General features: G+C 48.4%; 1 protein-coding gene across 1 annotated transcript in view; it reads right to left on the bottom strand.

The window, feature by feature from the left end:
* Window positions 1–14,583, bottom strand: part of SLC6A14 (solute carrier family 6 member 14) — a 34,626-nt gene extending 20,043 nt beyond the window's left edge. The window contains exons 1-5 of the mRNA XM_053274178.1: window positions 14,471–14,583; window positions 11,975–12,137; window positions 7,589–7,720; window positions 3,309–3,476; window positions 464–599 (exon numbers count right to left, since the gene is read on the bottom strand). Coding sequence (XP_053130153.1) covers window positions 464–599; window positions 3,309–3,476; window positions 7,589–7,720; window positions 11,975–12,137; window positions 14,471–14,518 — 647 coding nt within the window. The 5' untranslated portion in view covers window positions 14,519–14,583. The remainder of the gene's footprint in view (window positions 1–463; window positions 600–3,308; window positions 3,477–7,588; window positions 7,721–11,974; window positions 12,138–14,470) is intronic.
* Between the last annotated feature and the right edge of the window lie 1,461 nt (window positions 14,584–16,044).

The following is a 16,044-nucleotide window of genomic DNA, read 5'->3' as shown; positions in this document are numbered from 1 at the left end:
GCTAGTGGTGGTTCTGAGGATTCGATCTGCTCATTCCTCTTGGTGACCCTAGCTGACCTTGCTGCCAATTTAAAATGCTTTTGAGTGAGTTGGGGGGGGTGTTTTCAAATAATTTCCAGACATTCAATCTGCTCATTATTCTTGGTGACTCTTGGCGATAATACAGGATTTTTAATTTGATTTCCCCCCTCATTTTCTTTGTATTATTTCCTTTATTTTTACTTCTTTTTGCAGCCACGGCCCCTCCTAGCCCGTTTCCCAGAGGCTTTAATGCCTTGCCAACAGCGAGATTTTGCTGGAACGGAACCCTAGCGGTGGGTGAGGGGTGGCTATATCCATTGTATTTGTATTACTATTTACTCTTAGGGGGGCTACCCCCTCCCCCCCCAAAAAACCCAGCAAAGCACTTTGCACATGAGAAGTGGCTTGTTCCTCGATGAAAAGCCACAAGTTTAGGACTCACTTCCAGTATTGTTCGCTGGGGACCTGGGTGTCTTTCAAAAACTCGCTGCCATCTATGCAGGTGAGGTTCTGGCTTTGGATCCAAGTGTAATTTTTGTGGATGATGCTGTTGTTGTATGTTGCATTGCAGGTCAACACTGCAAGGAGAGAAGGTGATGTTATATGGCAGAAGGAGGAAAGCGTTCCAACTCACGCTTGTGTGTTGCAGGAGAAATGGGTCTCAGGGAGACAGGATCTCCCTCTCTTCACCTCTCCACTGCCTCCACCGTCCCGTCCCCCCCGTGTCTGTGTGTATATACAGAGGCTTGTACATTTGACGTACCTCACCATGCATACGGATATGGTCACCTGATCAGATTCAGTGAGGGCTGAAAACCGGAGAATGGAGGTCCAGTTTTGCCCACACTGATCTCCAAATGCAACACTTTACTGCTCCTCATAGGATGCAGTGGGTGCAAGAATTGCATTTGGAAATATCAGGGGAGAAAGTGGTGGCAGTGGTGGAGCTAAATGCATCTTCACTTCCTGATCATGGCTGGTAACAAAGCCTGCTCCTATCTGCATAGCTCCACCCCTCCTATCTGCATAGCTCCACCCCTCCTATCTGCACAGTCTTTTCTGGGTGTCGTAAATCTGTTAGCTCGGCTAACCCAACAGGATTTACAACCCCCTTCAGCACTCCCCAGTGAGTTAACAGAAAGTGGCAGTGGAACTGCACGAGTGAAAAATAAAAGGCTCACAAAGAAAACAGTAAATGAATTAAGTCCCCTGAACTGCACTAGGTACCCCCCTCTAACAATAACTGAGTAATAAGTGAAAGAGAAAACAGAGCAAAGGAATGAAAATAGTGAAGGACAACAGAGCAAGGAATTAATAGAACAAAGCAGGAAGCATAAACAAGGCAAACTGGAACTCGGACAAAGTTTGGGAATTCAATGGCACACTGTCTGCAGCCAGCGAACATTGCAAACAGCCCTGAACAACTGAGATAGTACCAAATATATAGGACTCAAGAGAACTAGCAGCCAATCAGGCTTCCCTGAATCAGCACTTCGGCTTCCTCTCTAGTGATCTCCTGCACTGGCATGACTTCCACTGAGCCTTCCTCTTGAGCTGTCCTCTCAAGACAGGTGAAATCCCAGGCTCTTCCCCATCAGAAATCATGTCTAGCAGCTGTTGCGAATCCTCAGCTCCAGAATCTGGGCTCCCTGCCAAGTCCTGTTGCTGTGCCTCTGAGCCCTCACCAGCAGGCGAATCCTCCCATTCCTGCCCTGACTCCTCTGAGTCAGAAGTCTGAGTCATGACACGGGGTTATGTTTCCTGATCAGCCTTGGCCATCGTGACTGGGCTTGATGGAAATTCAGGAGTGGCTTGTCCTAGGGGGCGGGGGGAGGCAGCTCGGGTTGCTTGATCCTCTTCTTCCTGCCCAAGAGGCAGCCTGCTGCCTGCAGGCTGGCCATTCATCAGGTAGAGCTGAGCATCAGGTAGAACTGTTCAGCTCTACCTGATGAATGATCAGCCTGCAAGCAGCATGGAAAGAGAGGGGATTGACCTGAGCTGCCTTCTTTGGCATCCCTCAGGCCTGTTAGGACAAGCAACAGCTGTGGGAGTTGTAGCTCAACAGTATCTGGGGGTCCTAGGTTTGGAACCCCTGTGCTTTAGAACTGGTGTTTACAGAATCTTTCATTCCTGCATTGCAGGGAGAAAGTACATAGGACACTATAGTACATAGGAGGACAGGATGCTGCCTTCTACCGAATCAGACCCGTGCTCCACGTAGCTCAGTACTGTCTACACTGACTGGCAGCAGCTCTCCAAGGTTTTAGGAAGGAGACTCTCCCAACCCTACCTGGAGATGCTGCCAGGGAGGGAACTTGGAACCTAGATGCTATTCCCAGAGCAGCTCCATCCCCTAAGGGAAATATCCCACAGTGCTCACACATGTAGGCTCCCATTCGAATTCAAATCAGGGTGGGCCCTGCTTAGCAAAGGGGACAATTCATGCTTGCTACCACAAGTAGGACTTTCTGCCTGCCAAGCAGATGCTCTGCCACTGAGCTAGGGCCCCATCCCTAAGAGGAATGTCCTGTAAGAATGTCTTCCAGTGTTCACACACGCAGCCACCCATCCAAATGCAAACCAAGGCAGACCCTGCTTAGCAAAGGGGGCAACTCATGCTTGCCACCTCAGGACCAGCTCTCCTCCCGCAGTCCTCCGTAGTATTCAAGGATGCCTCTGAGTACCAGTTGCAGGGGAGTAACAGCAGGAGAGAGGACGTGCCCTCATCTCCTGCCTGTGTCTTCCAGCAGCATCTGGTGGGCCACTGTGCGAAACAGGATGCTGGACTAGATGGGCCTTATCCAACAGGGCTATTCTTGTGTTCTTATTTATTATTATTATTATTATTATTATTATTATTATTATTATTATTATTATTATTATTATTATTTCGATTTCTATACTGCCCTTCCAAAAATAGCTCAGGGCGGTTTACAAAGAAATAACAAATAAATAAGATGGCTCCCTGTCCCCAAAGGGCTCACATTCTAAAACGAAACATAAGATAGACACCAGCAACAGTCACTGGAGATACTGTGCTGGAGGTGGATAGGGCCAGTTACTCTCCCCCTGCTAAATAAAAAGAATCACCACAGTAAAAGGTGCTTCTTTGCCCAGTTAGCAGGGGTTTATGTACTCCAGTATCAAATCCAAATACACCCCACCAGAAGCCCAGCAGCAACTGTGCATATTGGACAAAGAGTCTACGGTCATGTCAGGAATCTGGAGCACCCTTCAGGACGATTGGCCATGATGGGGAGGACCTCTTGAGGCTACGGAAAGCATACCTATCTTCTCCTTGCTGCAGCGGGAATCAGCCCACGTCTCATTATGGCAGCTGGCCCAAGGGAGGGTTTTTTGGAAGGAGGCAAAGAAATAGTAGAGCGAGTAGGCGATGATGACGTTGTAATAAATGGACACACAGGACGAGATGATCACCATCGTGATGCCGACTCCTGCAGGGAGGGGGTGGGGAGAGAAAATACGACTCTGTATAAAAATGGAGGATTCTTCCTCATGCCTGTTACAGAGAGAAATGTGAGGCACAGGAGAACCAAACATTTGGTTCCATACCTTGGTTCCAGAGTGTCGTAACGCTTTCCAGAGGAAGCTGCCTTCGACCAAGTCAGACCTTTGGTCCATCTAGCTCAGTACTGTCTACACAGACTGGCAGCATCTTCTCCAAGGTTAGAGGCAGGAGTCTCTCTCAGCCCTATCTTGGAGAAGTCAGGGAGGGAACTTGGAACCTACGACATGCAAGCAGGCAGATGCTCTTCCCAGAGCGACCCCAGCCTCTGAGAGGGACGTCTTGCAGCGCGCACATATATAGTCTGCCATTCAAATGCAAACCAGGGTAGACCCTGCTTAGCAAAGGGGCCAATTCCTGCTGGCTACCATAAGACCAGCTCTCCTGTCAGAGAGAGCGCTGGTCTTATGGTAGACCATTTCCGGAGCAGGAGAGCAGAGCTCTCCTGCTCAGAGCCTTTACCAGATGAGGGACGGGAAATCCACACGCACAGCTCCCAAGATGTTGATCTTTCCTTCAAAGAAGCTGTGTAGGAACGAGGGTGGGGGGTGGCAGTCTGGATTGGGGCCATGGTGCTGGGGAGGGGCAGATTCCAATCCCTCCCCCAGTGCCCCTGCTTTCCTCTAAAGCAGCTTTTAAGTCAAGAGAAGTCACTGCAAAGTGTCTTTTAAGCAAGGAAAAGATACAACAAGGGATGTTCCATTTTGCATAGAATTTTGCCAGGGGCGTCGTTAGGGCATGGCCCATGGGGCACGGACCCCCAATGAATGGCTCAGAGCCCCAGATCTCAGCAGCCCCCTCCCTCCTCCATGACCTCTTCTGGAAGGGAAGCAGAGCAGTGCATAGGAACATAGGCAGCGGCCATATACTGAGTCAGACCATTGGTCTCTCTAGCTCAGTATTGTCTTCACAGGCTGGCAGCAGAGGCACCACCTGCACAGAGCAAGGGAGAGAGCGCTCCTATCCTCCCCTGGTTCTCTGCTGCCTCCAGAGGTGCTGGATTGTAATACTGGAGATTGTAAAACACACATGTAATTATTCTTGGGGCAGCAGGGTGGAGGATGGTTGACTTTAATTCTCAAGAGAAGGGCTGTGGGCCCAGGGCCCATATTCTTTAAATAACTAGCAATGCCCCCGAGGTTGGCCCACAGAGAAATTGATGCCTGGCTGAGATTGTCCATCAGCTCTGGGTCCTTTGAACCCATCCGCTCAATTATAGCTACACCCCTGGGCAGTGCTATCGTCTGGCACTGTTTATGAGCCCTCCAGGGAGTGATGCCAGAGGCAACTGCCTTGATCTGTCTAGTGGATAGATAGGCCGGCTCTGTCGGCACCATGACTGGGGAACATTTTTCTCATTTAAGGACTGCAACATTTCAGAAACGCAAATGGAGGTAGAGGTGCGGGGGGGCAGTTTGAGTGAACTTGTTTGCAAGTAGCCACTGTTTGAGTCCAAACCAGTAGCAGGCAGGCATTGGATATTTCTCAGCAGGACATTTTTCCCTTGGAGCAAGTTAGTCAACATACACTAATCCTTTTTGTCGTCCTTTATCATAACATTTCAACAAAGCAATGGACAAGTAAGATCTTAATCTGAAAAAATGATGTTTCCTTGTTGCTCCTGTAATCCATTCTGAAGCTAAGGGAGGCACCCAGGACTGAACCCATGGCCCTGACATCCAGTTTTCCTAGTTCGATCCAACATTGCTGGCAAATAAACAAAGAAGAGCAAACACTGGCTGTCAATTTGCAGAACCTTTTTGAATGCAGGACAGGACAGCCCAACCCACTGCACCTGAGCACTGGAGGCATTTCAAGGATGGTTTACGCCATTGCCACTAACAGAGACCTGGTTGCGTGGGACTAGAGACAGGGCCTTTTTGGTTGTGGCCCTTCAACTTTGGAACAAATAGCTTTGCCATGCTCTCTCCCACCGTGTTTTTTTAAAAAAATAAAACAATTAAAAACACATCTTTTTAAGGAGGCTTTTAAATGTTTTGTCTGCTGCTGATATCTGGTAGCTTCTTTCATTTGTATAGTCCTCTGTGTTTAGCTGTTTATTAATAATTTTTAATTTGAAACTTGTAAAATTAAAATTAAAAGTTTTAAATTTAAATTGTAATTTTGAATGTGGTTTTAGCCTGGTCTTTCAACTTCTTTAACTTTATTAATCTTTTATTTTACATTGTATCTATTGTATTAATGTTGTGAGCCGCCCTGAGTGTACCAGAGGGGTGGGGTATACATATTTTAAATGGATGAATGAAAGAATAAATAAAACCAGGTTCTTGCCTATATGAGAGGCCTTGGACACTTTAAAATGCAGCTTCAGACATAATGCCGCATGGCCCCTTTTGGAAGGGAAATCGGCCTGCGCTGCGTTAGGCAGTGCGGGCTGCAGTGACTCTCCCTGCCTTAAAGGGAGAGCCGCTCTTGGTCTCGCTGCCAACGCAGCGGGGCTGATCGATCTCCCTCCCAAACGGGGCCAGGTGGCTCAGTGGGAGATCGATCGGCCCCACTGTGTTGGCAGCGAGACCAGGAGCGGCTCTCCCTTTAAGGCTGGGAGAGTCACTCTGGCTGCACTGCCAATACAGCACGGGCCAAATTTGGTTCCAGACAGGGCCGCACCCCCCATTTGGGACCAAAATAACACCCCTTCCCGTGTCTGACATCAGATGCGGGAGGGCGTGTCTGGGGCCCCGATTGGTGGCGGCCCCGATTGGTGGCGGCCCGGGTTCTTTGAACCCATTCGCCCAATGGTGGCTCCACCCCACCTGGCCTGGATCCAGGTTCACTTCTTAAATGAACACAGGCACAGCCATTCATACAAACATGTGTACGAGTGTACAGATATCTGTACACTCGTACAGAATAATGTCTGGATCAGGCTTTGGTCTCTTGCAGTTTAGGGAATCGGTTTCTTGTCCGTACAAGCCAAATGACGAATATGAGTAGTATAGATGTCTTTCCGTTTGGGAAGGCTGTAATCTGCAAGGTGCTCTCCCTGAACCTTCCCGTCCCCTCCTTTGCTGCCCTCCCAGTTATTCTTTTTTCAGTTGACTGTCTCTAGAACAGTAGTCCATGAGTGGGTGCGGGGGGGGATGTTCATTGTGATTTTTGACAAGCTCTACCCCGCCCCCCAGGGGAGGAAAATAGGTGACAGCATTGCACGGCATTCTGCTCTCAGTATGCTATTGTGTGTTTCTTGCCCTGACCATCAGCCTTGCTGTGGCCAAAATTGCAATGGTTTCCTAATTTATTGATTTTTTTAAGTTTTAAAAATACTAAAACTACCATGTGGTCAGAGGAGTGGAAATTAAAATGGGCAAGAATGTTCACCAAAGTGAAGTCAATGGAAAGAGTATGATAATTTGTTTGCTCCCTAGGGATGTGCACGAAATCTGCATGAATCGGTTCAAATTTGAATCGATTGATTGATTCAAAATTGGGGGGAATTCACTCATATTCAATTTGACTTGGGACAAATTCAGATCCATACAAACTAATCTCCACTGTTCAATCATTTCAAATCAAATTGATTCAAATTTGAATCGATTCATGCAAATTTCATGCACATCACTCCTTCTCCCTAATTTAATGTATTGCCCACCCTTCCTCCAAAGAGACCAGTGTGGTATATATGGAATGATCTCATTATATCCTTAGAACAGTCCTGTAAGGGAGGTTTAGACTGAGCGAAAACTCCTTAACCTTCAGGCAAAGCAGGTATTTGGGTCCAGGTCTTCCCTACCCAAGCGTAACATTCTTTAGCTGCAAAGCATATACAAAGATGACTAGGGCCTTGGATAAGATCAAAGTCTAGCTAGTCCCCTTTAAAGCCACCTGAGTGAGTGGCCAACTCCACATCTTGTGGCAGTGAGTTCCACAATTAAATGGTGTGCTACATGAAGCTCTGCTTTTCTCTGCTGGACCCTAAACCAGAATGCTGCCAAAAGAAACCGTCCCAGGACACTCCTTTTTCTCTTTTGCATTTTTCATGGCAGCCAGCAGAAATCTACATGGGAAGGTAATAAAGCTGACCTTTGAAAAGGGGAAGAATCCTCCAGACGGAAATGGGTCCCTGGCTGGCAAACTGCCCGAGGGAACACTCCATGAAGAACAGAGGGAGTCCTGCCAGAGCCAGCATGATGGTATATGGTATCAGGAACGCCCCTGGCAAGAGAGAAAAACCAGCATCAGAATCTCACCTGCCACTATTCTTCTGTCCATGTAATGGCAACAAACGGCAAACACTGAAAATAAGATGGCCTATGAATGGGAAACAAAGAGATTAGCCGTCTGCTTTTGTTGTTGCAGTGGGCACGAAGACTTGCAAAGAACAGGTCACTTGGCAACTGGGCTGGAGCTGGCTTTTGTTGGCATAATATTCAATCCGTTTCAGAGTTCGGTGTAACTCTAAACTTTGCCAGCTCTTGGGCCAACAGGAAGTTGGTACCACATTGAAGAAGGCAACAAAGGTAGGAGGCACTGTCTTGCAGTAGCAAGTATGAATGGTCCCCTTTGCTAAACAGGGGCTACCCTGGTTTGCATTTGGATGGGGGACTACATGTGAGCCCTGTAAGTTATTCCTCTTAAGGGATGAGGCCGTTGCTCAGTGGAAGAGCACCTGCTTGCTTGCTTGCTTGCTTGCTTGCATGCATGCAGAAGGTCCCAGATTCTCTCCCTGGCATCGCCAGGTACATAGGAACATAGGAAGCTGCCTTCTACCAAGTCAGACCCTTGGTCCATCTAGCTCAGTACTGTCTACCCAGACTGGCAGCAGCTTCTCCAAGGTTGCAGGCAGGAGTCTCTCTCAGTCCTATCTTGGCAATGCCAGGGAGGGAACTCAGAACCTTCTGCATGCAAGCATGTAGGTGCTCTTCTCATCCCCTAAGGGGAATAGCTTAGAGTGCTCACACGTCTCCCATTCAAATGCAAACCAGGGCAGACCCTGCTAAGCAAGGGGGGCGATTCATGCTTGCTACCCCAAGACCAGCTGGGCACAAACGTCTGCCTATAATCTTGAAGGGCCTCTGCCAGTCAGTGTAGAGGATACTGAACTAGGTGAACCAATGGTATATGGCAGCTTTCTACGTTGGCACAGTGGAGAAATGCTTGACTAACAAACAGAAGATTGCCGGTTCGAATCCCCGCTGGTATGTTTCAGGCAGCAGCGATATAGGAAGATACTGAAAGGCATCATCTCATACTGTGTGGGAGGAGGCAATGGTCAACCCCTCCTGTATTCTACCAAAAGAAAATCACAGGGCTCTGTGGGCGCCAGGAGTCGAAATCGACTCAACGGCACACTTTACCTTAGATGCTCCACCAGATGGGGAACATTTTCCAAATTGGATTGTGCAAAATAGTTTCCACCTAGAGTTTCCAGGTTGAGGTCTTTCCCTGGTGGCTGAGAGGTGTTTAGGGTGTGTGCACGGGTCAGTGCAGCCAGCGCTTCCTGTTTCTGTCCTGTGCAACAGGTACCTGCATAAACAGCTTCCTTATCATTGATCTGATTATAAGAACAATCATGCCCAATGTGCATCGTATTTCACTTTCTGGACAGGGAGCTCTCTAAAGCACCCTTCAAACAGGTAATGCCTTGCCACATCAGTGAGTGATTAAAGAGGAGCTTCCAAGTTTGAAATCTAAACAGGGATTAAAAGAGAACACCTCCTCCACAAAAGGGAAGTTGATACTAATGACTGTGAATGCATCACCCAAGGTCTTGGAGGACGATCTTCTGTATGCCTCAAGACTTTTCATCATGAATGGGTCAACAGCAGCAAATTCTGGGAAAGGCCCACTGTTGGCTCAGTCAGAGAATGCTTCATTAAAAGCCCCAAATGACATCACTGATGGCATATTGATATCACCATTGATGCCCTGAATGCCATCATTGATGGGCTGGTGGAAAATGCATGGATCCCTACTGTGGGATACTGACATACACAGAATGGAATGGTGGTTTGTTTGGTTTGGGGTTTTGGTCATTTTAACTGCATATTTATGTATATATTTATTTATAGAATAAGATAGAAAAAAGAAAAGGCATTGATGCTTTTGAACTTTGGTGCTGGAGAAGCATTTTGCGGAGACCATGGACAGCCAGGAAAACAAATAAATGGACCATAGAACAAATCAATCCAGAATTTTCACTTCAGGCACAAATGACCAGGGGCAAACTATCATACTTCAGACACATTATGCGAAAACTCAGCTCTCTTGAGAAGTCCATCATGCTGGGGTAAGTGGAAGGAAAGAGAAGAAGAGGACAACCAGCAGCAAGGTGGATTGACTCGATGACAACAGCCATGAATGCACCACGGAGAGACCTTAAAGGCCAAGTTGAAGACAGATCATCCTGGAGAGAATCTATCTAGGTGGTCGCTAAGAGTCGACACCGACTTGACGGCAACTTAATCAATCAATCAATGTATTTATTAAAAAGCTCATTCGTTAAGCAACAGGGAGAAAAACCAGCAGGATGCAAACAGAGCAGAGGGTACCAATGGGTAAGAACTGGGTAAGTTCTTGTAAGAGCTGGTCTTGTGGTAGCAAGGACAAGTTGTCCCCTTTGCTAAGCAGGGTCCACCCTGGATTGCATTTGAATGGGAGACTACATGTGTGAGCACTGTAAGATATTCCCCTAAGTGGATCATGGAGCCGGTCTGGGAAAAGCAGCTGCATGCTTGCATGAAGAAGGTTCCAGGCTCCCTCCCTGGCAGCATCTCCAAGACAAGACTGAGAGCGACTCCTTCCTGCAACCTTGGAGAAGCTGCTGCCAGTCTGTGTAGAAAATATTGAGCTAGATGGACTAAGGGTCTGACTCGGAATAAGGCAGCTTCCTATGTTCCGTATAGCCTTCATAGGAAGCTGCCTAGTCAGACGATTGGTCCTGCTCGGTCAGTATTGTCTGCACTGACTGGCAGCGGCTCTCCAAGGTTTCAGGCAGGAATCTCTCCCAGCCCTACTTGTCAAGGGATTGAACTTGGGACCTTTTGCAGATGCTCTTCCACTCAGCTACAGCCCCATTCCATAAATATAGGGATGAGACAAATTATACCTTATACCGAGACAAATTGTTGGTGTAGTGGTTAGAGTGCTGGACTAGGACCGGGGAGACCCGAGTTCAAATCCCCATTCAGCCATGAAACCAGCTGGGTGACTCTGGGCCAGTCACTTCTCTCTCATCCTAACCTACTTCACAGGGTTGTTGTGAAAGAGAAACTCAAGTATGTAGTACACCGCTCTGGGCTCCTTGGAGGAAGAGCGAGATATAAATGTTGTAATAATAATAATAATAATAATAATAATAATAATAATAATAATAATTGAAAGGCTGTGGCAGAAAAAGACCCAAATAATCCCAGTGGTAATTGGTGCCCTGGGTGCAGTTCCAAAAGACCTTGAAGAGCACCTCAACACCATAGGGGTCACAGAAATCACCATCAGCCAATTACAAAAAGCAGCTTTACTGGGAACAGCCTATATTCTGCGACGATATCTATAACAGCAGCAACAACATTGATAATAAAATTTGGGCATCCCAGGTCCTTGGGAAGGACTCGATGTCTGGATAAAACAAACCAGTCAATAACACCTGTCTGACTGTGTAAATAAATAATAATAGGGGCAGGATAAATCATGCACAATAGGCTAATGTATGCAAATATACACAGAGCCAATCTTTAATGAAGTGCAGAACGTGAACCACCAACACAAATGACCCCTCCTGGCTTGCTACATTAGCCAATAGTGTCTCAAGGGGGGCGGGAAGGGGCAGAGCCAACCTCAGCTAAGCTTCCTTGGTTGTTGGCTTGAGACACTTTCAACTTGCCTCGGGGGATCAGGTGGGTGGGTGGTTCCGAGTCTGAATTATGAACAGACACCACTTAGCCAGACAACTCTGTGACACATTTCTCCACCTCCAGGACTAGGAAGGTCTCATTGTTGAGGAAGAATGTGGAGGAGGCCATCGTGAAGGGATGGCCCATGGGAGATCATTCTGCTTTGCATGCAGAATGTCCCTGGTTCAATCCTTGGAAGCATCCCCAGGTAAGGCGGGGAAGGACTCCTGCCTGCAACCTTGGAGAGCTGCTGCCGGTCAGTGCAGGCAATCCTGAACTCGATGGACCAAAGATTTGACTCTGTATAAGGCAGCTTCCTAGGGGATGGGGCTGCAGCTCAGGAGCAGAGCATCGGCTTTGCATGAAGAAGGCCCCACATTCACTTCCTGGCAGCATCTCCAGGTAGGGCTGGGAAAGGCTCCTGCCTGAAACTTTGGAGAGTTGCTGCCAGTCAGAGCAGACAGTCCTAACCAGTTTCCTCAGCCTCAGTGGCTGTTAACCCGGATAGCAAAGTGGAGAGTCCATGAGTAAAGGCAGTCTACATTCCTTTGTAAGAAAGCCAGGGAGGAAAGCCTACCTCCTCCATTCTTGTAGGTCAGGTATGGAAACCGCCACACGTTGCCCAGACCCACGGCGTAGCCGACCATAGAGAGGAGATAGTCCGTTTTGCTTGACCAGTTTCCTCGCTCGGTGTTCTCGTCATCCTTGTCAGCGATTTTCTCCGTGGACAACGTGAATTCCTTGAGAGGGGGGGAAAGAGCAGAGGCCAGTGTTATGATTTGTTTGGATAGGTTGGGGCAGGGGCGTAACTATCATAGGGCAAGGGGAGACAGTTGTCTGGGCCCCCCCCGAGGCAAATCACATGACTGACTCCCCCAGCTGCACATCCACCTGGGCTTCCTTCAGTTGTATTCATCCTCCAAAATTGATGTGAGTGTTAAGACCTGGAGCTACCAGAACAGCCTGTCTTTCTCGAGTACCATTAAGTGACTTGCATCATCCACAATTTACAAAACCTTAAAAAAAATAATTTAGGATGATGTTCTGTTGTGGCACATAGGAGGTGTGTGTGTGTGTGTGTGTGTGTGTGTGTGTGTGTGTGTGTGTGTGTGTAAATTTTACTATGCTTTTTGTTACCACTATTCAGCCTCATTTAAGATTTCTTTACTTCATGAGCTGAGCTTCAGTGAGTGGGGGGCCTATTTTAAAACCTTGTCTCTGGGCCCACCCCAACTTTGCTATGCCCCTGGGTTGGGGCTCGGTTTTCTGTTCACTGGAGGAGGTTCAAGGTGGCTCAAGGAAGAGAACAAGCGAGAGAGAGAATATGGCAAAAAAAGGGCGCTTTGCATTCCTGGCACAACATGTCAGAAGAGTTCGAAAGCAGCTTTAGAAACCAAACTTCCAGCTCCAGAGGCTGGGACTTCGTGACAAAAATCTGGAATCTCCCAATTGCCCCACTGGGAGAAAGGTCCATCTGATCCAGCATTCTTCTCCCCGCAATGGGCAACCAGATGCTACCCGAAAGCCCCAAAGGTTTCCTCCTTCCCTTGGAAGTTTTTCACACCTGACTTTTAGTTCACATCTCCTCTGGAATGGATGTGCGTGTTCACATAGGAACATAGGAAGCTGCCATATACTGAGTCAGACCATTGGTCCATCTAGCTCAGTATTGTCGTCACAGACTGGCAGTGGCTTCTCCAAAGTTGCAGGCAGGAATCTCTCTCAGCCCTATCTTGGAGATGCAGCCAGGGAGGGAACTTGGAACCTTCTACTCTTCCCAGAGCGGCTCCATCCCCTGAGGGGAATATCTTCCAGTGCTCACACATCAAGTCTCCCATTCATATGCAACCAGGGCAGACCCTGCTTAGCTAAGAGGACAAGTCATGCTTGCTACCACAAGACCAACTATCCTCTTACATATCTGCCAAATTTACCCCCAAATCCCTGCAAGCTATCGGGGAGCACTTCACACACTATTTGGGGTTTTTTGTTGCACGTTAGTGTAGCCCAATTTATATCCTGGGTTTTAAAGAACCCCACTTTTTTCAGCAGTTTTTGTGGGGCAACTTCAAACTTGCAGTACAGCCTCTCAATAAACCTGCAGTAAAGTCCACTGTCTGGGAAAGCTCCTGCTGTTGCTCTCTCAGCAATAAATATTGAGTGGTAGACTGCCTCGGCACATGGCAGCTCCATCCAGCCATCATGACTGTATGCCAGGGAAGAGGCATCAGTGCTGGCATCTTGAGCATATTTCCATCACATGCTAATATACCACTCCAGTTTCAGCATTACTGTGGTTAATTCTCGATTTCTGCTGCCGCATCAACCTCAGGTCACTTGTGACTTTCCAGAATAACATGAAGACAGGTCCCTGTCCACAAGGAGGTTACAGTTTTCGGAGAGAAAATGATGGAAGGAAGGGAGGAAAGGAAGGAGGAAAGGAAGGAGATAGTGAACAGGACTTTCGGGTGGATTCTGTGCTCCATATTAAAACATGGAAGGTTATTGCAATTAACGAGTCCCATAAGGAGCACACTGGTACTGTGTTCCTTTCCTTATTTTAAAAATATGCACCTTTCCTGAAAACAAACTCAAAGCAGCGAACAACCATGATAATTAAGGCGATCGCTGCCTGTAGTGCGTGCAACTTGGTCTAACAGAAACAGATGGTAAGACTTTGTTCTCCATAAAATAAAAAGCCGTTTCTAAAAAAAGCCAAGAAAAAAGTGACCGGAGAAAAGTATCATGAAATCAATTCATGAACTTACTTAATTAAATTATGGTGGTGTATCCTTTTTGGTAATCAAACTATAGTAAAGGTCCGGGGAGGGAGCGAAACGGGACGTTTCCCACCGGTCTCTGGCTGGCCCGCAGGGGGTCCAGGTGAGAAGTCCATCTCTCTCCCCTGAGCAGCAACAGCAGCAGCAGGCACCCATCCCGGACCGCCTCCGCCGTCTCACCTGCCCGCCAAGCGAGCGCCCCTCGAGCCCTTTCGCCCCGTCGAGGGCCGCCACCGGGGGAGCTGAGCGGGACCCAGGTGCGCTGCGCCCCCCCCCCCGCCCCCCGCACTCACCTCTTTGCCGCGGCAGCGCAGGAAAGCCGGCCAGCTGAGCCACCCCATCGCGCGCTTGTCTCTTCTTCGCTCCAGCAGACTCTGAGCCCTCCGCCTCGTCGGGGCAACCTTTATGAGGGAGCCGCCGGCCGGGCCGCCCCCTCCTCTGCCGCTCCCCTCCTCCTCTTCCTGCTGCTGCCAGCCGGGTCGGGAGGACGCAGGAGGAGGCGCAGCAGCAGCAACAACAACAGCAGGTGGGCGGGTGGCAATTCGCGGTCCAGCCCAGGCAGGCAGACGGCACGGCACGGCACGGCACGGCACACGCCCAGGCCCAGCCCTCTCCTCCAGCCAGCCTCCCACTGTGCTCCTCTTCTCAGACCGGCAGACCTTAGCCCACCTCCTAGCCCCCTTCCCGGCCGGATGCGCTTCCTTCCCGCAGGTTCCCCCAGCCAGCATCGCTTCTCTTTTCTAGCCTTCTCCATCCCTGCCTTCGTGGTGGCACCTCCTCCTCTGCCCGCTCCGACTGCTTTCTCCTTCACACATTCAGCCCTTTGCCTCTCTGAGGAGCCAACGAGTCGAGCTTCCACGCCCGCTCGCTTCTTTTTCTTTCTCTCTCTCGCTCTTTTTTTCTTTCTTCTTTCCTTCCTTCCCTCCTTCCTTGCAATGAGAGCCAAGCACCAAAGGAGCAGTTCAGGTTACTCCTCTCTCTGCCACCCGTCCTGAGAGCCGTGTTGTCTGCAGGCTGGCTATTCGTCTGGTAGAGCTGCACCGGATAAATGGCCAGCCTGCAGGTAGTGCAGAACAGAGGGGAGCACCTGAGCTAACTCCTTTGCCACACACACACACCCCACGCTCATTAAGACATCAAACCATTCATGCACTAAAGTGCATTAAACCACCCCCTTTCTCATCTCCCCATATTTCTCTCCTTCTACCCCTCCAGCTCGCTTTTATTTTATTTTATCTTTATTTATATAATCACATTTATATACCACCCCATTTAAAAAAAATCTCTGGGAGGTTTACACATCAAAATACAACAACAATTAAAGCCTTAAATTACCTTTTAAATCATCAATACAGCTGTAAAACTATATAAATGAAAAGCCTGATAAGAATGGGTACGTTTTCAAGAGTCGCTTAAAAGCAGCCAGAGACAGGGAGGTTCTGATTTCATTTGAGAGTGTGTTCCAGAGCCCCACTTTCCACCATCCTAGAACTGAATTTGTCACACAGAGGATGAAGTCACCCACGTCACTCCAAGGGGACAAGGCGAGAGAGCACCTGGGATGTATCCATTAGAAAGTCAGGAACTTGAGAGGACAGACTTGCAAGCAGGAAGCCATGGGTCTCTTAAGCCACCTCTGTGTCCACTCATCTCCCCATCCATCTTTTCCTCTTCCACCCTCTCTTCCACCTCCTCTTTCTGTTTTGTTACCAATTCCTAATTTGCACTGTGTGTGTGTGAGAGAGAGAGAGAACTGCTGCTGATACTACTACCAATACTTATATATCAATCTTCAACCAAGGTTCTCGAAGTGGTTTACATAGAAAAACAAATACATAAATAAGATGGTCCCCTGTCCCCAAAGGGC

This window comes from Hemicordylus capensis, chromosome 11, assembly GCF_027244095.1.
Source record: "Hemicordylus capensis ecotype Gifberg chromosome 11, rHemCap1.1.pri, whole genome shotgun sequence".
NCBI lineage: Eukaryota > Metazoa > Chordata > Lepidosauria > Squamata > Cordylidae > Hemicordylus > Hemicordylus capensis.
This window is presented reverse-complemented; position numbering and strand designations above follow the sequence as displayed.